The sequence below is a fragment of the Talpa occidentalis genome, unplaced genomic scaffold, assembly GCF_014898055.3.
Source record: "Talpa occidentalis isolate TD23 unplaced genomic scaffold, MPIMG_talOcc4v2.1 talOcc4.6, whole genome shotgun sequence".
Taxonomy (NCBI): Eukaryota; Metazoa; Chordata; class Mammalia; order Eulipotyphla; family Talpidae; genus Talpa; species Talpa occidentalis.
Genome location: NW_023604972.1, coordinates 384,248 through 408,481, shown reverse-complemented (window position 1 = coordinate 408,481; position 24,234 = coordinate 384,248). Strand labels below are relative to the sequence as shown.

Here is a 24,234-nt window from a genome sequence, read left to right as displayed (position 1 = left end):
GGGGCCCCGGGGGCGTGGGGGTGGCCCGGGGGAGGCGGGGCTGCCGCGGAAGGGCCCTCGGACGCGCCGGGCCGGGCGCGCCCCTCACCTGCCGGCCGCGCAGAGTCGGGCGGAGGCGCCGATTCCCGGGCCACCAGCCGGCGCCGCCGATTCAAATACTGACGGTTGGCGCGTCCGGCCAATCAGCGCGCGGCGGGGGCGGGACGCCAGGGACGGCGGCCAATGGGAGTCTGCGCCGGCGGCCACGCTCCGCGCGGGCGATTCCGCTTCCGGGCTGGGGGCGGGGGACGGACCGGGGCCTCGGGCTCAGGCGGACGCGCCGGGCTGCGCTGCACGGCCGCGGCCTGGGCCTGGGCCGCCCGCAGTCCCCTTAGTTGTAAAGGGGAACGCGCAGTCGCCCCCTTGCAGAGGGCCGCTCGTCTCCCGACCTCGGGCCGGTGCGGGGCGCCGCCTCCCAGAACGCCCCGCGGCGGCCCCACCCCCGGATGCTTCGACGGGCGGTGACCCAGCCTCCCAGGACGCCCCGCGCGGGCGGGGCAGGGCGCGGACTCCAGCTCCCAGGGTGCCCCGCGCTCGGCGGACTCCAGCTCCCGGGGTGCCCCGCGCTCGGCGGACTCCAGCTCCCAGGGTGCCCCGCGCGGAGGCGGCGCCGGCGGCCGGAGGAGCGGGGCGCCCAGGCCTGCTGCCCGCTGCGGGCGGGCGTCCCCGAGCGGTGCCCGGCGGCGGCGCGATGGACAGCCCCGAGGTGACCTTCACGCTGGCCTACCTGGTGTTCGCCGTGTGCTTCGTGTTCACGCCCACGGAGTTCCACTCGGCGGGGCTCACGGTGCAGAACCTGCTGTCCGGCTGGCTGGGCAGCGAGGACGCCGCCTTCGTGGCCTACCACCTGCGCCGCTCGGCCGCCACGCTGCTGTGCCACGCGCTGCTGCCGCTCGGTGAGCCCCGGCCCGGGCCGCTGCCGGGGCCACGCCGGGCGGGCGCGCCGGCGGCGGGGTCCCTGCGGCTGGGGCCGGCCCGCAGCGGCCTGGGGGGCGAGGCGCTCGCCGCACCCGGGAAGCTGGTCCTCGCCTGTGCGCGGCGACCGGCCGGCGCGTGGGGTGCCGGGGACACCCCGCGGACGGGAGCAGGGAGGGCGGGGTGGGGGCGCGAGGAGCAGCGGGGCTGCCCCTTGGGGAGGGTGCGGAGGGAGCCGGGCAGGGCGGGACTCGCCCAGCCGAGAGAGCCCCTGGCCCGCCTGGCGGCCCGGCCACTCCCACCCTTGCGGGGCTGGACCTCAGGGGCCCGAGGGCGCACCTGGGGCTTTGAAAGGTAACAAGTGCCCTCAAGCGCAGCGGCGTCGGGGCAGATACTTCCCAGTGTCTGAGCTCAGACCCGACTGGCAGCCCCGCCACGGTTAGTCGGCCTCCTGGGGCGCTGTCCTGAGAGGGCCTGCTGGGGGGGCAGGGCCAGAGGCCGAGACTTGGCTCTGGGGTGGGGACCGGCAGCTGGCCCTGCAGAGCCTCCCGCCCCGTACTTGCTTTGGCTTTGCTTTCTGGGCCTCGGTGCTTCCCTGCGCTCACTACGTCCTGGCCTCGCCGTGGGCGCTGCACCTGTCCCGGGTCCCACGGCCGCACCGGCCCTGGGAGCAGACCACGGCAGAGGGGCCGGGCCTGGGGCGGGGCGAGGCTTGCGGCTGAGGCTCTCTGGTCCCCCGCAGGCTACTACGTGGGCATGTGCTTCGCAGCCTCGGACAAGCATCTCTACGTGCCTGGCCAGGCCCCGGCAGCGTGGCGGCTGTTCCTCTTCCTGGCGCTGGCCCTGCCTTCTGTTGTTGGTGCCCTCATCTACTACTGGTCACGGGACCGCTGGGCCTGCCACCCGCTGGCTCGAACCCTGGCCCTGTACGCTCTCCCTCAGTCGGGCTGGAGGGCCGTCGCCGCCTCCATCAACACCGAGTTCAGGCGCATCGACAAGTTTGCCACGGGGGCCCCAGGGGCCCGGGTGATCGTGACAGACACGTGGGTGATGAAGGTGACCGCCTACCGCGTGCACGTGGCCCAGCAGCAAGACGTGCACCTGACCGTGACCGCGTCGCAGCAGCACGAGCTTTCGCCCGACTCCAACCTGCCGGTGCAGCTGCTCACCATCCGCGTGGCTGGCGCTCGCCCCGCTGTGCAGGCCTTCGACATCCGGTAGGCATGCCCGCCACACCCCCGGCCTGCCTGCCGTTCTCGAGAGGGACGCCGGGTGGGCGTGGGCGCGAGCTCCCAGCACCCCGTGTGGTGGCCCTGCCCTGGGGGGGCCCTCCCAGGTTTCTGTGCCTCCACCTTCTTCCTCTTGGCTGCCCGAGCTGCCTCTACAATCTCTCGGGGAACACGGCAGGGACTGGCTCGCACAGGAGCTTGGTGGCTGCCCAGGTCCGGCCGTGCCGGGCTGTCGTGCTCCCTGGCCCTGCTGTGGCCGGGCTCTGTGCTCGGCTGCAGTTCTCGCATCCCCCCCTCCCTCGGGTCGGCCTCCCCAGGTGACAGGGTGGGAATGTTCTTTGTGTGCAGTGGTGGACCCCCTGGGGCGCAGCCTCAGCCTCCCCCGCCGCCACCCCAGGGTCCTAGTCAGGCTGTCTCGGTCGAGGGCCCTGCAAGGGTCCCGGCCCGGCGCCCAGCAGCCCCCCTTGTGCAGGCTGAACGCCGCGGAGTATGGTGAACTGTGTGAGAAACTCCGGGCGCCCATTCGCAGCGCGGCCGCCGTTGTCATCCGCCAGAGCCTAGGCGACCTGTTCCTGGATACCTTTGCCTCCCTGGTAGAGGTCAACCCGCCCTATTCCGTCCCCAGCAGTCAGGTGTGGTTCCCATGGCCAGCCCGGGTGCTGGGGTGGGCGGGCGGCCAGCGCTGGGTCTCCCGCAGGAGCTGGGAGACCTGCTGGGGCCCCCGTGGCAAACTTGTCGATGCGCCTGAACTCGGCCGCGTCTGCCCGCAGGAGCTGGAGGCCTGCATCGGCTGCATGCAGACGCGCGCCGCTGTGAAGCTGGTGAAGACGTGCCAGGAGGCAGCCGAGGGCGAGTGCCAGCAGTGCTACTGCCGCCCCATGTGGTGCCTCACCTGCATGGGCAAGTGGTTCGCCAGCCGCCAGGACCCGCAGCACCCTGACACTTGGCTGGCCAGCCGTGTGCCCTGCCCCACCTGCCGGGCCCGCTTCTGCATCCTGGATGTGTGTGCTGTGCACTGAGCGGGGCCGGGGCTCTTCTCCCACTGGCTGTTCTTCCAGCGGAGGCCCAGCTGGAAAAGGGGGCTCTTGCGGAAGTGGGGGCCTGCGCACTCTCCCTCACTCCTTGCTTGGGGGTGGGTGGGCCCTGGGCCCAGAGTACCCTGCATCTGCCTCCAGAGCATTTCCGGCCCCCTGAGCTGCCCCCCGGGAGACCCATGGTCCTGACCTGGGCCACTTGCCTTAATTTTGTGGCGCACACCCGCCCTAGGTGCACCGCAGCCTGCTCCGACGTCCTGCGCCCCCTCCCCACAGGGACTGCCTGGGGGCTGCTCCTGGGAGGTCCTGGCCTCTTGGGAGGGATCAGATCAGCTGTTATTTCAGCTGCGCTTCTGGGGGTTACTCGTTCCCCTGGAAGGATATTATGCCACTCCTGCCTATGCCTTCCCCTGCCCCGCGAGTTCAGGGCAGGGCCAGGCTTTGTGTTCCCTTTCCGGGAGGCACTGCCCTGAATACCGGGCGCCTCAGCGACATTCCTCGGGGGCGCAGCCCTGCAGGCCGGTGGCTGAGGCACTGATGGGCGTCTTCCCGATGCTGGGGGCACAGGTGGGTCCACACAGTTTCCTGTGCCCCTGGACCCTGAAACCTGGCTGTGCCAAGCGGAGGAGGGGCCCAGGCGGCGCGCTTGCCAGGCGGCTCCAAACCCGGGGATCTGGGAGCAGCGGCCCAGCGGCGTGGCCGGGCGGCGGGTGGAGTCGCGCCCGCTCGGAAAGCGAAGCTGTCGCGGCAGGAGACGCGGCGTCTAATAAAGCCGCGCTGGCGCCGCCCTCGCGCTGTCCCGTTTCTCTCGCGAGCGGCGGGGGGGATGGGGGCCGGGCGGGTGAAGGGCCTGGGCCTCGGACCCGGGAGGCCCCGCCCGGGGCGCGGCCCTCCCCGGGGCCGGGAGGGGGGCGGGGGCCGGGGGGGCGCCCCAGCAGCACCTCCCGGCTTGCGCGGGGACCCCGGGGTTCTCGCCCCCCGCGTGGGGCCCCGCCTCCCTCCGCGCCCAGGGCGCGCCCGGGGCCGTGGGGCCCGCGGGACGCGGGGGCCGGGCGCGGGCTGGGGGCGGCCCTGGCGCCGCGGGGGTGCGGCGCGCTTGGCGTCGGGACGGCGGAGGCCGAGGACCGAGCCGCCCGCCGCCCGCGCGCGCAGAGACCCCAAAACGGGCGCGGGCCTTCCGGGTCCGCGGTTCCCGCCAGCGCGGGGACCGCCCCGCTGGGCCTGGGCCAATCGCGGACGCCCCTCGCCAGGCCGAGCCAATCGGCGCCGCCGCCCCGCCTCCTCCTGGGAGGGGCCAGCCGGGGCCACCGCCCGTCGGCGCCGCGCGCCCCCGAATCTCCCGCCAACGCCCCTCCCCCACCCGCGCGGGCCCGGCCACCGGCGCGGGGGGGCCGCCCGGCTCTGGGGCGTCTCCCCGGCCAGCCCGGCGCGCCCGCCCACCTCCGTGGCCCCGCGTCGGGGACCGAGGTCTCCCGGCGGCCCGAGACCCGGGCCCGGCTCGCCGGCGGGACGCGGGCAGGCGCGCGGGCGCCCCCCCCGAGCGCGCCGATGGTCTCGCCCGCCCGCCGCTGGGGCGGGGCCCGCGGCCGCTTAAAGGCGGTTGGGGGCGGGGCGCGCGCAGAGCCCGTCGGCGCCGGCGCGGGACGAGACGCCTCGGCCGCCGCCGCCCGCCGCCCGCCGCCCGCGCCATGGCCGCCCGCCCGCGCAGCCCGCCCGGCTACGGCGACGCCAGGTGAGCGCGGGGGCGGCCGGGCGGGCGGGGGCGCGGGGGCGGCCGGGCGGGCGGGCGGGCCGGGCCCCCTGACCGCGTCTCCCGCGCAGCCCGCCGCCCCCCGCGCGATGGAGCCGCGGACGGAAGCGCAGAGCGGACGGTCGGCGCGGGACGCCCCGGGACGCCGCGGGCCCCGCCAGGCCCGACAGGTGGGCGCCGGCCGGGGGGCCGCGCGGGCCTCGGCGCGGGGGCGGGGGCCGGGGCGGGCGCGGGGGCCGGGGGCGGGGGGCGGGTCTCTGCGGCCCCCCGAGGCCTGCGCCTCCCGGGCCGGGCCGGGCCCCTCTGGCTCGCCGGGCGCCGGCGCTCCCCGGGCCGCGGCTGCGTGTGCGGCGCGGCGCTCGCGTTCCGGCAGCCGCTCCCGGCCGCAGCCCGCGGGGCCGGCCCCCGCGGCCGGGAAGGCGGGCGGGCGGGCGGGGCCGGGACCCGCGCGGGCGCGCCGCAGGGCGAGGCTGGTCCGGGCGGGCGGGCGGGCGGAGGGGACGCCGAGGCGGGGCTCGCGGCTCAGAGCGTGTCTCCGCCCGCGGCAGCTTCACCACCCCCGAGGGCCCCGGGCCCGGGTCTCGGCGCGCGGACTGGGCCAGCGCGGTGGAGGAGGACGAGATGCGGACCCGAGTGAGCGGGGAGATCGCCAGGTGCGTGCGCGGCCCGCCGAGGCGCGGCGCGGCGCGGCGCGGGCTGGGCCGGGCGGGCCGGGCCGGGCCGGGCCGGGCCGGGCGCGGCGGGGCGGGGCGGGGGCTGGCGCTGGCTTGTGTGTCGGGCGGCGGCGCCGGCCGCGCTCCTGCGCGCTCGCTCGGAAACCCGGGTTCTGAGAGGCGCTGCGGGTGCTGAGCGGAAGGTTCTGGGGGGCCCAGCGTTCTTACTTCTCTTGCCCGGGGCTCTGGTTGCTTTTCATAGAAGAACTAGGTGCGGGCCAGGCTGGGGGAAGGTGAGAGGGTTCACCGGAGAGCGCGGAGCGGAGCGGGCGGGCTGACTGGAACCCACGCTGAGGGGAGCGGCGGGGCGACAGGAGGGTCTGCTGCGCCCTGTGGGCAGCTCCCCGCGGGGATCAAGCGCAGGCCTTGGTGGTGATAGTGCCCAGACTGACTCCTAGGCCGTCAGGGTGGCTTTTTAGCCATTTTTCAAGCTCTCAGGTGAATCTGCTCAGGTAACGCATTGGAAATGCTGAGTACAAGGAGGGGCCCTAATTTTAGGCCCATGGACCTGGGGTGCTGTACCCTGAACCCTGTGCATCCAAATTCTGAAGTGCTTCCCCTCCTCGCGGCTCAGGTGCGGCCCCCTTCACCGCTCGCTGTCTCTCTAGCAGCTCCGGTCTCGCCTGCCCTTGCTGCGGGCTGCTGCACTCCAGATGAGTAAACTGGCCGAGACGAGAGTGGTGTTGGCTCATTCTGGGGGCTGCTGTAGCTCTGTCAGGGGTGGTGGCTGCCGCTGCTTCCTCAGGGATGGGGGCAGGTGGCACCTCTTCTAGTCGGCCTCACCACGCCTGTGCGGGTGGGTCATGTGCCTGGGTAGGAAGAGCGGCCTTGATGTCGGCCCCAACGTTCTGATCGCCCTAGATTTACATAGGTTGTTTCTTAGGCTGTTGAGTTGGAGTGTTTGATTTAGCTTGTGCCTCTTTTGGACTCCCTTACGGGTGTTTTAGCAATTCTTACACTCCCTGTGTGTGGTGGGCGCCCCTAACTGGGGCCTCCACTCTGCAGGTTTGCAGCCATGCAGGGGAGTTTCTTTGTCTTAGGCTGTCTAATAGCTTGTCTCTCTGGCCATGATCCTGCTTTGAGATCAGGCGGTTTTGTTTAGGGCATCTGTGGACCTTTATTGGTGACCCCCTTCTGTGGAAAGCTGGTCCTTTTTCTGAGATACCTCCTCATACTGGTGGTCTGCCTTGTTTCCCGCCAGGAAGGGGGCGTGGCTGACGCCATAGACCAGCAGTTTGAAGGCTTGATGGGTCTCGATTTTACTGAAGGCGGTCATTTTCACCTGGGGTCCTGGGGGAGATGACACACTGGAGATGGTTGAGGACTCATTTCTTGGTCCTCCTTGGATGGGTTGTGATCAGTGAGAGTTGGATAGGCGGGAGAGTCATTCATTACTGCCTGGTATCCAGGCTGTACTGGGGCACCACAGCCAGCTTGAGGCTGGACGCACCATGGCCTTCTGGCACTGTGATTCTTTTGGTGGTGCCTCTGCGGAGTGGGGAATTGGGTAGCTGCCGTGATGGCAGTGCAAATGTCTTATGAGATCCATAGGTGTGAGACGGGGGTGGGCTGGGCGATAAGTCTTTTTCCAGGAGGGGATGGTGAGCCCACGGACATGTGTCCAAGGAGTATGTGATGGTAGAGTGAAAATTTTTTTATCATGGAAAGTAAAGGTGAAAATGGTATTATCGGTAGATATAGAGAAAGCACTGATAAGATTCAGCACCCGTTAGTGATAAAAATGCTGAACCAGATGGGAATAAAGGGAACCCAATTCAATATAATAAATCTGTGTCATAAATAAAGGCAATATAATACTTAATAGTGGAAAACTAAAAACTTTTTTCTTAAGATCAGGAACAAGGCCGGGTCACAGCTTCTGTTTTTTTTTTTTTTTTTTTTTTAAATAATAAATTTTATTTTTATATTCCCCATACAATTGCAGCCCCCCCATTCTGACCCCAATCCCTCCCCTCCCACCCCCGCCCCCCTAAAAGTGTCTCTGGTTCGTAGTTTTTTGTTGATTTTGATTTTCACTTTCTTATAGTTATTCATTTTCCTGGTCCCTTATTTAAGTTTTCTAGATTCCTGCTATGAGTGAGACCATCCGGTATTTTTCTTTTTCTTTCTGGCTTATTTCGCTGAGCATGATCCCTTCCAGCACCATCCATGTTGCTGCAAATTGCATGAGTTTATCTTTTTTGAATGCTGAGTAATATTCCATGGTGTATATGGACCACATCTTCTTGATCCAGTCATCTATTTTTGGGCATTTGGGCTGTTTCCAAAGCTTAGCTACTGTAAACAGTGCTGCTGTAAACATAGGGGTGCAGGTGCTCTTTGGAATTGATGTTTCTGTGTCCTTTGGGTAAACACCTAGGAGTGGAATTGCTGGATCCTATGGAAGCTCTATGTTTAGTAGGTCCAGAAATCTCCACACAGCTCTCCACAGTGGTTGGACCAGTTTGCACTCCCTCCAACAGTGCAGAAGAGTTCCTTTTTCTCCACACCCTCGCCAGCATTGGTTGTTGCTAGTTTTTTTAATATGTGCCATTCTCACTGGTGTGAGATGGTATCTCATGGTAGTTTTGATTTGCATTCCCTGATGACAAGTGATGTTGAACATTTTTTCATAGGCCTGTTGGCCATTTGCATTTCCTCTTCAGAGAAGTTTCTTTTTAGCTCTTCTGCCCATTTTTTGACTGGATTATTTTCTTTGTTGTTGTTCTCATCAGCTCTTTGCAGATTTTTGTGATCAGTCCTTTATCATTAGTGTTGGGTGCAAAAATGTTCTCCCAGTTGGTGGGGTTTCTCTTTGTTTTTGTTATTGTCTCTTTTGCTGTGCAGAAGCTCTTTAATTTGATGTAGTCCCAGCTGTTTATCTTTGCCTTCACTATCACTGCTTTGGGTGATGTGTCACAGCTTCTGTTTAAATTGGCTCTTGGGCCTCCCTGGTGGCTCAAGGATTAAGACGCAACCTATGAAGCTGTCTGTAGCCTCTGCAGCACGAGTTTGATCCCTGGCCAGGGAGTGACCCACATGGCGCAGCAGACCTCTCCTGACTCTCCCGCTGCTCCCCTCAGCAGTGGATTTCGTCAGTCTGCCTGTTCTGCTCCCCGCTCTGTCTCTGGTGAATCCTCTCATCCCCTGCGCCTCTGATCTGTATCCCAGCTCTTGTAAGCATAAATACATAAATCTTTTAAAAAAGCAAAATAAGTTTGCTATTGGAGGTTTTGGCCAGAGCTAGCAGACAAAAACAGAATCCACATTGGGAAAGCAATGAAATGGTTGCCACCGCCTGGTCCTGTGTGTGGAAAGCCCTGATGAATCTGCCAAAAGCTGTGAGAAAGAGCTGATGAATATAGCAGAGTGGCAGCTTCCAAAGTCAACATGAGCTTTTGGTTTTTGGTGTTTTTTTTTTTTTTTTTTAGATTGATTTATTAATGCATACAAGAATTGGGGTACAGGCCAGAGATGTGGGGAGTGAGAGGATTCTCCAGAGACAGAGCGGGGAACAACAGAACAGGCAGATTGACCTAAGTACACTGCTGAGGGGAGTAGCGGGCGAGTTAGGAGAGGTCTGCTGGGCCCTGTGGGCTTCTCCCTGGCCAGCCGGGGATCGAACTCGTGCTGCAGAGGCTACAGATTGCTTCATAGTGCTGTGCTTAGCCCCTTGAGCCACCGGGGAGGCCCCAGCTTTTGCTTTTGTATAAACAAACAAGTGAGAAGCACGGAAATTGGGAAAGTAACTTCACTGATTATTGTAGTATTAAAAATCCGCTTGGCCTCATTTAAGGAAGTAAAGAGCCTATATGAGAGTAGGATGTTAGAGAGTCTCGATGGTGACGTGAGGAGTCGCGAGGACGTCCTTGCCCACGGGTGAGGAGAGTAGACACCACAGTGACTAGTCTGCGTAAGTGAGGTAAATTTAACACAGCCCCGACAAAATGCCAGCATACGGTATATATCAACGAGGTTGAACAGAAAGCAATTGAAAGTGGGAGGAAACCACAGGAGATCTCAAATAACAAAGCTATTTCTCAGGAAAAAAACAAAGGTGTAGCTACTTAATTCCAAATCACTATAAAGCAGCTGTGGTGGAAACTGGAATTGGCACAAAAATGGATACATCAGTCAGTGAAACAGTCAAAAACCCAGAAGTAAATTCACGTAAATACCTGCACCTGTTCCGTGATAAAGCCGCTGCGGGCATGTGTGGCTGGGAGCGCTGGGTAACCACGAGTAGGATGAGGCTGGATCACTGCAGACACAAAAGGTAACCCCGACTGGGTTAAAGGTTCGGGTGTAAGGCCTGAACGTTAAAATGTGTTGAAGGAAACAATGGCAGTGTTAGGTTACATCGAGAATAAGGATGTTTTTAGAGACTTGCCTCCCATGGTAAAGGAAATAAAAGCAAAAGTGAGCAATAGGGATTAGTTAAAAAGCATTTACACTGTGAAAATATAAGATTGAAAGGACACATCACTGAACGGGAAGAAGTGTCCACACAAGATATAACTAACATGTAGTTACTTTTTATCTTTTTTTTTTATTTTTTATTTATTTATTATTTTTTTATTTATTTTTTTTTTTTTCTTAATAGAGGCATGTTTTTTCATTTATTTGTTTGTTTGTTTGTTTTGTTTATACATGCACTGGGTACAGTCAGAAGCGCGGGAGGGTGAGAGAATTCACTAGAGCCAGAGCGGGGAGCAGAGCAGGCAGAAGGACCGAAGTACACTGCTGAGGGGAGCAGCGGGCGGCAGGAGAGGTCTGCGCGCCATGTGGGACCCTCCTCCGATGGCCAGGAGCAGCCGGGGATCGAACCGGCGCCGGCAGAGGCTGCGGGCAGCTTCGCAACCCAGCGCTCAATCGCTGCGCCACCGGGGAGGCCCTACTTTTTATCTTTTTTTTTAAAGACTTATTTTGCATATAAGATCTGGGTGTGTTGGGGGTGGGGGGCGTGAGAGGATCCACCAGAATCAGTGGGGGGAGCAGAACAGGAGGACTGATGGCAACGCACTGCCGAGGGGAGCAGGGTGTGCAACAGGAGAGGTCTGCTGCGTATTGGGGGTTGCTCCCTGGCTGGCTGGGGACCGAACTTGGTGCTGCTGTGGCTGGTGCTAGCGCAGTCTGTAACCCTGTGGCACCGGGGAGGCCTCTAACACGCAGTTAATATCCAAGATCTAAACTCGCAGTAGAAGAGCAAACAACCCGATGAATAAATGGGCAGCAGATCTGAACAGCGACGTCACTGAAGGTTCGCCCGAAGGCTGGTTGATGCATGGGGACACGCAGGGTGTTCGCCGCAGCGCCGCTGGCTCCGGGCAGGGCAGGGCAGCGGAAGTGGCCCGATGTCTGTCAGACAGTCGGATGAAGAAGCTGTGGGGCACTGAGTCATAAGCAGCAGCCATTTTCCGTAAAATGGAGGGAGCTTGTCTTTGCGCAGAGAGACCGTGGTGGCGCCGCAGCGGATGAGGAGGACTGGGAGGCAGTGACGGCGCCGGGGCTGAGAGCAGGGGTGCGGGAGAAGGGACGGGTTGGAGACAGGAGAAGCCTCTCCCCCACCCTTTTTCCCAAAAGACTTCAGGGCTTTGGGGGTGTAAACTTATTTGTTATGTCTGTTTATTTACACGGAAACTGGGGTTTTTATTCGACCGGGGGAAGCCCCTGCTTTCCGTGCGGCTGAGTGGTGCGCGAGGGCAGACTGTGCTGATGGCCACGTGCCCTTCGTCACGGGAGGAGAGGGGATGGAGGGGGGTTGAAGACAGCCAGCCTGCTGCCCTGACCCCGCACCGAGGGAAGGCCTGGCAGCGGTCTGTAGGTCTGTAAGCATCTGGTCATTTTTGTTTCTTCTGAAAAACATTTATTTTGCTCTCAGATACAAAAGAAAACTCCTCATAAATGACTCTGGAAGAGAGAGAAAACCCTCCTCAGGAAGGTAGGCGCCATGTCAGTGTTTCTTTCCTAGCAGACGCTTGTGATTTGTTAGTGAACGTGGTGACGGAGGTGCTGGTTGTCGCCCTAGCGCTTGACTGTTGATCCCCTTCCCTGTTTTGAAATATTATGCAGTAGATAACCACGGGTGAAAGGGCTGCAGGCTCAGACCTCCCTTGGTGGCACAAGGAGTTAAGATGCAACGTAGGAAGCTGTCTGCAGCCACTGCTGTGTGAGTTTGATCCCCGGCCAGGAAGCCTCCCACATAGTGCAGCAGACCTTTCCTGTCTCCCCCGCTGCTCCCCTCAGCAGTGCATTTCAGTCGATCTGCCTGTTCTGTTCCCCACTCTGCCTCTGGGGAGTCCTCTCATCCCCTCACACTGCTGGCCTGTACCCAGGTTCTTGTGTGCATAAATACGTAAGTCATTAGAAAAAAAGGCGGGGGGTGGGTGCTGCAGGGTTTTTTGTTGTGTTTTTTTTTTTTTTCCCCTTAAGATTTATTTATGCATACCACAGCTGGGGTGCAGGCCAGAGGTGGGAAGAGAGTGTGAGAGGATTCCCCAGAGACAGAGCGGGGAACAGGACAGGCAGACTGACTGAAATACACTGCTGAGGGGAGCAGCGGGTGAGACAGGCGAGGTCTGCTGCGCCCTGTGGGTAGCTCCCTGGCCAGGGATCAAACTGCAGAGGCTGCAGACAGCTTCCTAGGTTGCGGCTTAACTCCTTGCACCACCAGGGAGGCGAGGCCCCTTACGTCGTGTTTTTAATCGCAAGGCCTGTTCTGTTAATAACTTCATTTTTCTTCAGTTCTGATTCGAAGGAGTCTGCGTCTGTGGTGCCTGCTGATTTGGAGACAGACGAAAGCGTCCTGATGAGGAGACAGAAACAGATCAACTATGGAAAGAACACCATTGCCTACGATCGCTACATCAAGGAAGTCCCGAGGTGGGTGCCTGGTCGGCGTGTGCCTGGACCTCACGTGGTGGTGCAGCCTTGAGGGGGATCGGACTCTGGGAATAGTTCCCACCTGCTAAGAGCTGTTCTTAGTGCCTTTTGGGCACTTACTTTGTAAGTAAAGAATGGACTAGTGACCAAGAAACTGGGATTTTAAGTTTAAAAAAAACTGTATTTTGTAGTTGATACTTAGATGATACTTCTCAGCGTAGTCTCACGAATGTAGAACTTTTTACACGACGGGGAAAAAGAGTTTCAGGTCATGCAGATCTCGCCGGAGGGAGGCGAACCCCGCGCTGCCTGCAGGCAGCCGCCCTTGGAGGCCAGGAGGTCATGTTTGTGCACTTGCTCCGTTGCAGGCTCCCTGCCAGCCTGACTCAGTAGTGCTGCTCTTGGAGCCTGGTTAATTTTCAAGCCAATGTGCAAAGGGGAGCAGCATGTACAAGGCCCACCGTCTCTCTCCTGCAGGCACCTTCGACAGCCTGGCATTCACCCCAAGACCCCCAACAAATTCAAGAAGTATAGCCGACGGTCATGGGACCAGCAGATCAAACTCTGGAAAGTGGCTCTGCATTTCTGGGACCCTCCCGCCGAAGAAGGATGTGACCTGCCGGAAATGTGCGTCCTGCGTGCGTCCTGCCTGCGCCGAGCCGAGCGGCCCTGGCTCCTCCGTGTGGCGGCAGCGTTTCCTGCGCGCCTCGAGGGTGTCGGGCCCATGGCTGCCGCTGGGCTGGTGGCTCTGGAGGCCAAAGAAAGGCTTTCCGTCTGGGGTTGTGCTTGCTTTCTGCAGCTGGGGAAAAAACCAAGCTTTGTAAAGCTAGACCATGTGGGTGTTTGTTTATAAGACAGTCTAGGAAGTGTTTGAATCATTCATGTTGAAGAGTGGAAATGAAAGGTCCATTTTTTTTTTTTTTTAAAGATTTATTTATTTATTTATCCAAGCACTGGGAACAGTCAGAAGCGCGGGAGGGTGAGAGAATCCACCAGAGCCAGAGTGGGGAGCAGAACAGGCAGACTGATAAAATACACTGCTGAGGGGAGCAGCAGGCAAGACAGGAGAGGTCTGCATGCTGTGTGGGACCCTCGCAGGTGGCCGGGGATCGAACCGGTGCTGCAGAGGCTTCGGGCAGCATCGCAACCCAGTGCTCAACCGCTGCGCCACCGGGGAGGCCCGAAAGGTCCATTTTTAATGTAGGAAAACTTTTACCTTTTCCCTGTTGGTTTTCAAACTTGTGTCTACTTGAAAATTTTCATGAGGCCTGAGTCTGCTGCACGGTCAGAGAGGGCTGTGCTGGCCCAGCCTTTGTTGCCTCGGCGGCCTCGTGACTAGGCCCTCTCCCGTAGACGCTCATTCAACAAACATCTGCTTTGTGCTGGGGAGATGTCCTAGGGATATTGTGAGTGAGCTGTTTTCTGACACATCTGTGGATGTGACCTCAATCTCCCCCGCCCCAGTGCACCACTGTTGTCCCATTTTCGCCATGAGTAAAGAACGGGAAATATCGGTGGTGTGTAGTATGGCTTCCCGCCATGTCCTCTCCCCACCAGCCAAAGCTGGGCTTCTCGTGGGTGCCTTTGCTCACAAGGGTGCCCGTGGATGTGGCTCAGTAATTCCACCACAGCCAGTGCGCTCTGAACCGTGGTGGCTGTGCCAGCCTCACCTGTGGACTGACCGGCAGCATGACGGGGCGCGTGGGGGCGCAGGAACTGGAGGGCTTGCCTGGACGTCCTCACCTGCAGTGTGGGGTTGATGGTGTTTGGAGAACTTGCCTGTGGGGCGTGTCCCCCGGCTTTGTGAGGGTGACTGATGGGCCTCCTTGATTTCCTTTCACAGACACCCTGTAGACCTGGGGGAGATGGAGACGGAATCTGCAGAAAGCAGCTCTGAGTCGCAGACAAGCTCTCAGGATAACTTTGTAAGTGCCTTTCCTTGGCCTGGCCTCGGGTGGGTGCTGCAGCTGGTAGGTGTGGAAGTGCAGCCACTTGCAAACTGAAGCTGAGGCTAAAGTTTGAATCTGGTGCTTTTATTATTATTATTATTTTAAAGATTTATTTATGTATACAAGAGCTGGGATACAGGCCAGAGGTGTGGGGGGTGAGAGGACGCCCCAGAGTAGGGAGCAGAAGGGGTGGGTCCACTGAAATCCACTGCTGAGGGGAGCAGCGGGGAGACAGAAGAGGTCAGCTGTGCCCTGTGGGCAGCTCCCTGGCTGGGGATTGCACTCAGGCTGCAGTGGTTGCCGATGGCTTCATAGTGCTGAGACTTAACCCCAGCGCCGCCAGGGAGGCCCCAGACAGAAACTTTTCATAATGTTCATGCAAAAGTTGCTTTTAGTTGGTCTCAATATGTTGGGGTTCAGCTGACTTGAACTCCCTCACCTGTAAACACTTCACACTCAAGTGTGTGACCTTTCAGTTAAAACCTTCTGATGGAGAATTGGAACCCATTATTAAAGCAACACAGAGCTGTCCCACCAGGCACCGCCGCCCGTGCCGAGAGCCCTCTGTCCACGCTGCCCCTGGGCACACACCCCTGCCTATACCCCCGTGGGCAGGGCAGCTGCCCCCTTGGAGGTACAGCAAGCAGGTCCCTCTGGTCGCGAGTGGTGCTCACGCAGGTCCCAAAGGTTGTGGGCAGAGCGCGTGCCTGTCTCATGGCTGCGTGCAGGCCTCAAAGGGGTCATGGTCGTCTTGTCTCAGTGGGGTGCGGGCGTTGGGTAGGGGACCGGCTGTGATGGGCCTGATGCGGAGGTTGTTGCTGTCTGAGCTGTCACTGATCAGCCCTGTGCATGTGCTGGCGAGCGCTCCAGCGCCCGAGCCGTGTCCTGGGCCAGGGCCACAGGGACAGTGCCGCCTGCAGCCAGCCCCATGTGGCTGAGAACTTGCCCTGACCCGCCTTCTGTCTTCCAGGATATGTACTCTGGCACGCCCACCAAAGTCAGACACGTGGACTGCCCCGTGGGGGACGAGTTTGACCTGGAAGCCTGTTTAACAGAGCCCTTGAGAGACTTCTCAGCCACGAGCTAACGGGTACAGCTGCTGGAGGCGGCTGAGGGCAGGCGTGGCCTCCACCTGCTGGCGAGAGCGGCCCGGCCAGCATCCTGCCTGGGAACTGGACGGCTCCTGTTCATAGTTCATGCTCTCTGGTGATCGTTACTCTTGCCTTATTTTCTTAAACATTAATTTTATGTATAGTGAGTGTATGTGCATGTTTTAAATTGTAAAATGGACCTTCATCCGAGGAAAATTGAACTTGAAGCAATCTCGCAGCCAACTTCTTACTCAGCCCCTGCTGTCCTTTGCGGCAGCCGCGTGCGCTCACTGGCGAGCACAGGCCTTTCGGGTTGGGCAGTGGCCGCTCGTCCGAGGGCCGTGCGCTCACGGGACCAGTCCAGCTCTGCTCGCTCCTGGTGTCTGGAGTGGATCAGAGTCTAATACCTGTGATGTCTTTATGGAGGTTTGGGTTTTGGCCCCTTGTCACCATGTCAAGGTGAGCGTGTGCCTCCGGCAGAGCACCGAGTCGGTAAGAGACTGCATGGAGCTGTTAAGTTCGCGGGTTTTATGCCAGTTACACCGTCTGGAATCGGGACGGGCCGTCTCTGCCAGGCAGCCAGGGGAGTGAGAACGTCACAGCTGGCTCCCGTGTAAAGTTGCTGTAAATGATGTATGTACAGGTTTCCTGTTGAAATGTTCAGTTGTAAACTTAAGACTGTTAACTTTCTATTGCTTTTGTATGGAATGATGTTGCAAAAATAAAAGAACCTTCCTCCACCCATTTGTCACCTTGCCAGCTAGAGTAGCCGCGGCAATGACTCTGCGTGCTTGGGGTCTCGGGTGAGCCTGCTGCGGGGGCCCCCATACCACGCTGGTCAGGCCGGAGGCCCCAGGCTGTGGGAAGTGTGCTTAGGCGAGCAGCAGGGACTTTGTTGCCAGTTGGGTGGTTTTCCTGGACGGGTGGGCCCGGGGCCTGAGTTCACGCCTGTCGGTGGCACACCTGGGGCCTGTGGATGTGAACTTGGTGTCTAGCAAGGAAGGGGCTTTGGTGGAAGCCCTTGCCTGTTCACATGCTGGGCTCTGCTGTGGTGGTGTCATGCCAGTTATCCTGGGGCATGGGCTGTCAGCAGGGGTGAGTGGGGCATTTGAGCAGAGGGGAGCTGCCAGAGCCTGAGGGGAGGGCGGCGGTGCCAAGGCGGGGCTTGGAGTGGTTCCCGGCAGTAAGACCCTGGATGGGGCAGAGCTCGAGAGCAGCCTGGGAGGTGCTGCTGGCATCTGGGAGCCAGGGAGGTATGGGCCAGGGGCTCCAGTGTGAAGACGGGGAAATAGGTGCTGGAGGTAGGGGTGGCCCTGGGTGGTCTGGCCCTTCCTTGTCCTTCCCTGCATCTGAGGTTGCAAGGGCTCCAGCAGCAGCCGCTGACCAGGCCCTGGCTGCTCACAGCCTTGGCCGGGAGAGAGCTCGGGGGCCTGGCCCTGCGCAGAGGCGGACGCGGCGCCCGCCCGAGGAAGTGAAGCCCTGTAGGACTTTCAGGCTTGTAGAGCTGCTGAAGGGCTTCTGGCAAGGCCACCGCGGGGCTGGGCGGAAGGGGACGCAGTAGGAAATGGAGAAAGGCTCTGGGCTTCCAGGCCCTGTTGGCCGGGGGTGAGGAGTGGAGCAGCTTCACAGGCCGCCCGGCCCTCCCTGGCCTTGCCCGGGTGCAGGAGGCTCTGCTGCAGTGGCTCTGCCGCGGCTGTGCGCTGGGCGGCGCGGGGGCCCCTAGGCCGGGGCCTCTGGGACCTGCGCCCCACGTGTGCCTCCAGCCGTCTGAGCAGGGACTCGAGGCCCTGGCATCCTGGGCAGCGGCAGGGCCGGCCGGCTGGCTGGGGCCCGTGGGCCTCTCCGGGCGAGCGGGGCGGCGGGCGCCACGGCCCACCTCGCCCGCCCGGCCCCTGCAGGCCCGGCGGCAGCCGGACACGAGCCTTCAGACGGTCCTGGCCCTGCGCTCCACTCGGCCTCGGGCCGGCCTTGCCTTGTCCCCGGCCCCGGTCCCTGCGGTGGAGGGCGGGGTGGCGTCTCCCCAGGGTCTCTGCTCCCCGCGGGCAAACCTGGGAGCCCGGGGCGGGGCCCGTGTGGGGGCGGGGCCTGCAGGACAGGCGGTGCCCGGGGCGGGGCTTGTGGGGGCGGGGCCTGCGGGAAGGCCGTGGGGTGCCGGGGGCGGGGCTCGCGGGACAGAGGGCGGGGTCTGTAGGGGCGGGGCCTGCAGGACAGGCGGTGCTTGTCTGGGGGCGGGGCCTGTCGGGGGCTGGGCTTGCGGGACAGGCGGGGCTTGTGGGGCGGGGCCTGTGGGAAGGCCATGGGGTGCCGGGGCGGGGCCTGTCGGGGCGGGGCCTGTCGGGGCGGGGCCTGCGGGCAGGCGGGGCTGGCCTGGGGGCGGGGCCTGTCGGGGGCGGGGCCTGTCGGGGCCGGCCCGGGACCGCCCCCCGCGCGCCCCGCCCGGGCGGCAGGAGGGGGCGCCCGCTCCTCGGCGCGGCAGCCGGGCCCTCGCGGGGCGCGCCCGGGCGGGGCGGGGCGGGGCGGGGCGGGGGCGGGCCGGGCCGGGCCGGGCCGGGGCGCCCGCGCTCGGCCGCCCGCGCCGTCCCTCCGGCCGCGCTGGGTGAGGCCGGCCTTCGCTGCGGCCCGCGGCGGCCGGTCGGGACCCCCGAGGCCGGGCCGCTCCCGCGCGGGGGCGCGGCCTGGGGCGGGTCGGGCCGGAGCTCCGCGGCGGGCGGCGGGCGGCGGGCGGCGGCCTCGGGCCCTCCTCCCGCGCTCGGGCGCCGGCCAGGGGCGCGGCCGCAGCCGACCTCGCGGCGCCGCTTCCTTCGCGCCGAGGCCCGCGCGGGCCCCTGTGCGGGCGCAGGGCGGGTCGCTGCGGCCGCCGCCCCTGGGCCGCGGGGCGCGCGGGGCGCGCGGGGGCGGAGGCCGAGGCCGGGCGCCGCTGCGGGGCCGGCGGGCGCGGCGGGGACGTCCGGGGGGGCGGCCCCCGACCGCGCCCGGAGCTGGGGTCCCGGCTGCGCCCCCGGCGGCGGCCCGGGCGGTTCTGCCGGCGGGGGCGGGACGAGCCCGGCCTGCGGGGCGCCGGTGGCTGTCCCGGCCGCTGGGCCTGGCTGGGGCGCTCCGCGGGGCCCCGCCGCTGCCCCGACCCCCGCGCGCCGCCCTGTCGGCTCCGGCCGGCTCTGCTGACCGTGGCGGGGTCTCGGGCGCGCAGGCCCCGCCTCCGGCCCCGCGCCCGGCCCCGCAGCCCCGGCAGCCGGCGGCCGGCCTGGCCAAGGAGCCCCTGGACGCAGCGCCCTCCGGGCCCATCCCTGCGGCGGGGCCCGCGCCGGCCGAGCCCTGCGGTGTTGCCCTGCGGCCGGAGGCGCTCTGCGGCCTCTCCAAGTTGACTTTGGTAGCGCAGGGGCCGGAGGCGGTCGGCCTGTCACCGTCACTCCCCGGGCTGTCTGCTGGCGGGTCCCCGGAGGAGGGGCCGGCCGGAGCGCTGTTCATTTTATTTATTTATTTTGAGGACGCGGCGCCTGGATTTACTGATGAGGGCGCCCGTTTTTCTTGTTTCCAATTCATTAATCCGCCTTTATCTCCCCCCTCCTGCCTCCCATGGATTTACTTTATTGTTCTGTTTTCCCTCCTTGTGTCCAATGTTTAGTTCATTTATTTTCAGTCTCTCTTGCTCAGTAATAAAAGCATTTAAGGCTGTGAATTCTCTGCCGGCTCCTCCCGGCCCAGGGCTGTAAACGCGCCGTCACTTTCCACCTCGGAGTGATTTAGGGGCGCGTCTGGCGCGGCTTTCCTTTTTTGGATCCTTTATTAATTTTGAGATTCATGGCCTTGGTTTAAATAATGAGGCTGTAAGTGTTTTTCCACTTGGATGTAGAGACGAACCCCCGCTGGGGTGAGCCCCGTGCGCTGCGCTCCTGCGGGTGCCGCCCGGCCCACACCAAGGCTGGAGCCCCGCCGCGCGTCTGCACCCCTGCCCCCCATGTGCACTCCTGCCGCGCACTCTGGTCCGCGAGCAGTCTGGCCCACCTCCCTGCTGGGACCCAGCCTCGGTGAGGCCAGCGCGGCGGCCCGGGCCTGCGTGGCCGGTGGCCAGAGCGATCCCAGCAGCAGAGCCAGCGATCGTCCTAGTTTGTAAATATAAAGATTCCCAGCGGGAGCTGAATTTTATGTCCAAGCTGCTGGCCGGGGCCGTGTCGGAGGCGGAAGTCCAGGACCCGGCAGGGCCATGCCGCGCCTCCGGGTCTCCCCTGGGCATGTGGCCGCGCCGTCCCGTGTCCCCTGTCCTCGGGGGCGTCCCCCTGTGTGTCTGTGTCCTGACCTTCCAAGGACAACGCTCACCTGGCTCAGGGCCCATCTTCAGGGACTCTTCAGAGACCCCCACTCCGAGTTTTCATTGTACTACAATACGTATAACATAGGTTGACCATCTTAATCATCTTAAGTGTCCAGCTAAGGGCTATTCAGCGGTCGAGTGGCCACCCCGGAGCTCTGCATCTGCAAAGATGAAGCCCTGCCCCTTGACACACCTGCTCTCCCAACCCGCGCCCAGCCCGCCCTCTGCTTTTTGTCCCAACCATGTCCTGACGCGGGGCCTGGCCCGCGCGCTCACCCTCCGGCCTGCCTCCTCTCTGTCAGTGTCGCCCTCAAGGCCACCCGTGGGCAGCAGGGCCCACATGTCCCCCCAGGCTGACCAGCGTTCCCCGTGCAGTTAGTCCGGTGTGTGTCCCTCCCATGGGCCCGGGGCGCCACTGCCCTTGGCTGGGAGCAGCGCTGTCCTGGCCGTGGGGGCCTGCCGCGCCTGGAGACCCGGCGCCCGGCCCTCTGGGCCCAGGGCTAGCACTGCGTCCAAGGTCATTCCGTGTTTGATGCCTCGAGGCCCCTCCGTCCTATCCCTCAGCGGCCATCCTGTTTACGTTCCTGCCCGCCCTGCCGCGTTCCAGTTTCTGCGGTGTTGGCGTCAACCGTCTTCCCGGGTGTGAGGTGGCGTGTGGGTTTCCATGCGGCCACTGCACTGGCTGGGAAGAACGTGTGTTCCGAAGGGTTTGCAGCGTCCCGTCGAGGCTGTGGGGTGCGCGGGAGGATGGTCTGTGTCCCGGCAACTTCTTGTCCCCAGATACCTGGAGTGTGGGTTGCTGCGCTGACCCGTCTTTGCTCCTCCAGCTTTGTGAGTTCACGCAGGCTCAGCCCGAGCCCGCGCTTCTGCGGATCAGAGCCTTTTAGGCCTACCCCATGCGGTGTCCAGCGGCGTGTTTGCTCATGTGATCATTTCTGTGTATCAGCACGGACACTGCTCTCTCTCTAAACCCTTCATGCCTTCCAGGAGGCCCAAGCCTGCGCTGGGTGGTGACTGTCTTCGGCCTGAAAGGCTCGTTTGCATGTGGCTTCCACCGTACTGTTCCCGCCGCTGGCCCGAGGGCTGCGACACCACTGCCCAGACAGCTGCCCCTGTGGGCCAGCCGGCCACAGGCGTCTCCCGGGAAGTGTAGACAGGCCGAGCTGCGCCCACCCTGGTGTGCACTGCTTTGGGGTCTCCCTGTGGAGCTGCTCCCCTCACGGACCCTGAGCGCCACTCCCTCCTGTCTGTGGGCTCTGAAGTCCATTCCCTATGGCCACGGGCTGCGGCCTGGACGCCAGGACGTGCGCCCAGGGCCTGGGGAGCAAGCGGCGGACCACCAGTCACCTTGGGCTCCCTGCCGCCTGCGCAGCCCTGCTGAGCCCAGGGGCGGCCCAGAGCTGGCAGGAGGGCTGGCGTGCGGGACTGCTGTCCGGGGCGCCCAGCGTCCTCTCAGGCCGCAAGAGTCTGTGTGTGGCCTCTCTGGCCCTGGAGGTGTTCCTGAGCGGTGCAGGGCGGAGGGTGGGGGGCGCTGTGGTGTCTTGGCAGGTGGGGGTGGGGCGGCCAGCCCTGAGTGCTGAGCGGCCTGGGCACAGCCTGATGGTGAGTGTGCGATGCTGGGGGTGTCCCAGTGGCACGGGGCCAGTGTCCCAGGGCCTCCGGGCCTTGGTCCTGGGCTCTTGGGTGACTAGGATTCTTGCGCTGGAGCCAGGGTGGATGGCAAACTCTTCCGGGAACTGGTGGAACCAGGTGGCTGTGGCCTGGGCTTGCCCGCTGAGGGGACCTCACCTTGGCTGTGCCCGGAACTCAGCCCGGTGCCCTTGGCCCCTGAATGCCTGCTGGCCAGGCCTCCGCGCACTGCCGGCGCCAGGCTGGCGTCCTGGAGGCGGGTCATCCCCAACAGTGGCCTGGGCCTGTCTGCACTGCCCCAAGTGGCCGCTGGGTGGCAGCAAAGATCGCCCCGGCCAAGGCCTCCTGCCTCAGGTGGGCGCGGCCGGGGGGCCTGGTACTTGAGGGTTGCCCCAGTCAGCTGGGTGCCCCCTGGCCCCTGACCCTGCTGATTCCTTCCACTTCTTGGCTGGGTGGACAGGGTCCAGGTTTGGTCCCCAGGAGACAGTGCTGGGCTCCCTCTGGATGGGAAGAGAGACCCCCAAGCCCCCAACCTCGCCCCACCCCAGACCAGGCCCCAGGGCTGGTCGTGCCTGCAGGTAGTGCCGGTGGTGGCTTCCTGTCCTGCCCCTGCTCCTGGGGCTCGGGGAGAATGCACACAGCCAGGCGCTCCGGGCAGGGGGTCTGGAGAGGTCTGGGGCTCTGTACCCAGCACCCTGGCACCCCAGGAGGCTGGGGTGGGGCCCAGGAGGCTGGGGTAGGGTCCAGGAGGCTGTGGGGGGCCCAGGAGGCTGGGGTGGGGCTGGAAAGCTGGGAACTATGTTGCTTTAGGGAATGACTCACCCTACAGGCCTGAGAAGTTGCCCGCAGGGGTGGTTCCCGGCTGACCCCAGCTGTCTGAGGGGTGGGCACTGGCCCACGTGGGTGATGGGCAGAGGGCCCGTCCCCTCCCCTTGCAGGGCTGGCAGCCCCTGCACTCCCAGTGCCAGGCCCCAGGGACCTGGGTGGCCACAGAGTGTTGTGGGGGACAGGCCTGGGCGGGCTTCCTGGTGTACATGGAGACCCCGGGGCTCTTAGGCATTGGCAGTGGGCCCTGCCCTCCAGGCCAGGCCGGGGGAGACTGCTCAGGGCCTCTCAGGACACCCGCGCCCCCGCTGCTGACTCAGCCCCACTACTGCCCCCATATTCCAAAAGGCAGGGTGGACTGTCCACCCCACTGTGCCCCATTTCTAACCCTGACCACACAAGCACGCCCCCCCCGCCCTCAGCTCCTGTGAGCCTAGAGGCCTCTCCAGCCCAGCTGGGGTCCACTTCCTGATGCTGCTGCAGGACCTGTCAGTGGAGCCTGATGCGGGGCGGCAGGGGGTGGGGACAGTGGCGGGCAGGGATGAGCTGGAACTGTCTGGCGGTTACCTGGGTGCCTCTGGGGCCCTGCACGCCTGCTCCCTGGCACCCACCCCTGCAGCCCCCGCTCCCAGGCAGTCTGTCCCTGGGGACTGCACACCGAGGCGTGCCCACCCGGGCTCAGCTAACCTCCGTGGGAGCGCAGGCCAGTGTCTGTGGCCAGGCCCCTCAGCCACCTGGGACAGCCCACCTCGGACTGCTGTCCATCAGGTCTGGCAAGGCCGTGGGAGTCAGCTCCCATGGCCGGTGGGTCTGTCCCTCTGTCCCTGTCTCGTTGCATGTTGCCGGCAACGTGCTGACCCCCCTTGGGTGCCTGGTCTTCGTGGTCACGAGCAGGAGTCCTGGGAGACCCTCCGCCCTCCCCGCAGTGGGCCGGGCCGTGGCAGCATCCCCTTGGGCAAACGAGGGGCCGGCCTCGTGGGCTGGCCTGGCATCAGAGGAGACAGACCCCACCGTGAGCTGCTCCGTCCTGCCGCGGAGGTTTCCGGCCCTCGGGGCGGCTTGCTGCCCCCTAGGCGGCTGGCCCAGCGGCGGCAGGCCCTGAGGTCACGTGGGGGTGCCGGCTCCTGGGCCCGAGCCCGTGGGGCCCTGGGGAGGGGGTGCCCGTCTCCGGCCGGGGCCGCACCAGCCGCTTCTCACCGCCCACAGAGGCGGAGCCACCAACGCTGCCCCCTCGACTTTTTTCTCCTCCCCAATTAATTAATTTAAATTGACCATTAAGTCAGCCGAGTTTTTGATTGATATTTTCATTAGCAGCCCTGTCCGACGCCCCAGGAATGTATGTGATGTCCGACCGCGGGCGGCCGCGCTCCGCGCGCTGAGTTATGGCTGGCACCGCGCGTCTCCCAGGCTAATTTGAATTCAGATGAGCTGCCGCAGTGTTCCGGAGCCTGGCGGCCGGCCGCTGACGGATGGCACTCAGGTTATCACAAGGTCACCGGTGCAGCCGCCACCGCCGCAGGAGGGGCCGGCTGGCTTGGGCCCGGAAGGCGGGCGGCCAGGTGGCCTCGCGCGCTGGCCAGTAGACAGAGCGGGCCTCCCCGGCCCGTAGACTGAGAAGGCCTGCCCAGCAGAGCTGCGGCGAGCGGCCCGTGTGGCCCGGCCATGGCCGAGCCGCAGGCCTGCCCCTGGGAGTGACAGGAAGCCTGCCCTCGGCTCTGCAGCCTGGCACCGGGGGCCAGGCGGCTGGCTGGAAGGCCAGTGCAGAGGCAGGCCGGCCCCCTATCCTTGTCCCTGCCTGGGAGGGCTGGGGCCACAGCTAGTGCTGACAGTGGACTCACCGTGCCGGCTGCTCAGCGTGGCACAGGACAG

General features: G+C 63.8%; 3 protein-coding genes across 3 annotated transcripts; 2 read left to right on the top strand and 1 right to left on the bottom strand.

Moving 5' to 3' along the window:
• The first annotated feature begins 678 nt into the window (after nucleotides 1-678).
• TMEM129 (transmembrane protein 129, E3 ubiquitin ligase) lies at nucleotides 679-3,984 on the top strand. Its single transcript, XM_037529236.2, has 4 exons — nucleotides 679-935; nucleotides 1,697-2,171; nucleotides 2,656-2,815; nucleotides 2,954-3,984. Exons 1-4 carry the CDS (start codon nucleotides 731-733, stop codon nucleotides 3,200-3,202), a joined length of 1,089 nt encoding a protein of 362 aa, XP_037385133.1. The 5' UTR covers nucleotides 679-730; the 3' UTR covers nucleotides 3,203-3,984.
• LOC119261276 (translation initiation factor IF-2-like) lies at nucleotides 3,703-4,907 on the bottom strand. Its single transcript, XM_037530522.1, has 2 exons — nucleotides 4,159-4,907; nucleotides 3,703-3,772 (listed from the first exon to the last, which is right to left on the bottom strand). Exons 1-2 carry the CDS (start codon nucleotides 4,905-4,907, stop codon nucleotides 3,703-3,705), a joined length of 819 nt encoding a protein of 272 aa, XP_037386419.1.
• On the top strand, nucleotides 4,906-16,370 carry SLBP (stem-loop binding protein). Its single transcript, XM_037530521.2, has 8 exons — nucleotides 4,906-4,949; nucleotides 5,039-5,137; nucleotides 5,516-5,620; nucleotides 11,562-11,621; nucleotides 12,425-12,562; nucleotides 13,040-13,189; nucleotides 14,406-14,487; nucleotides 15,482-16,370. The coding sequence occupies exons 1-8, from the start codon at nucleotides 4,906-4,908 to the stop codon at nucleotides 15,596-15,598; spliced, it is 795 nt and encodes a 264-aa protein (XP_037386418.1). The 3' UTR covers nucleotides 15,599-16,370.
• The last annotated feature ends 7,864 nt before the right edge of the window (nucleotides 16,371-24,234 follow it).

Coding starts and splice junctions, on each gene's coding strand:
- TMEM129 (XM_037529236.2), top strand. CDS start 731: ATGGACAGCCCCGAGGTGACCTTCACGCTGGCCTACCTGGTGTTCGCC. Junction 2,172..2,655: donor GTGCAGGCCTTCGACATCCG/GTAGGCATGCCC, acceptor CCCCTTGTGCAG/GCTGAACGCCGCGGAGTATG. Junction 2,816..2,953: donor ATTCCGTCCCCAGCAGTCAG/GTGTGGTTCCCA, acceptor GTCTGCCCGCAG/GAGCTGGAGGCCTGCATCGG.
- SLBP (XM_037530521.2), top strand. CDS start 4,906: ATGGCCGCCCGCCCGCGCAGCCCGCCCGGCTACGGCGACGCCAG. Junction 5,138..5,515: donor GGCCCCGCCAGGCCCGACAG/GTGGGCGCCGGC, acceptor CGCCCGCGGCAG/CTTCACCACCCCCGAGGGCC. Junction 14,488..15,481: donor CAAGCTCTCAGGATAACTTT/GTAAGTGCCTTT, acceptor TCTGTCTTCCAG/GATATGTACTCTGGCACGCC.
- LOC119261276 (XM_037530522.1), bottom strand. CDS start 4,907: ATGGCGCGGGCGGCGGGCGGCGGGCGGCGGCGGCCGAGGCGTCTCGTC. Junction 3,773..4,158: donor GTCCCCGCGCAAGCCGGGAG/GTGCTGCTGGGG, acceptor CTGTGCCCCCAG/CATCGGGAAGACGCCCATCA.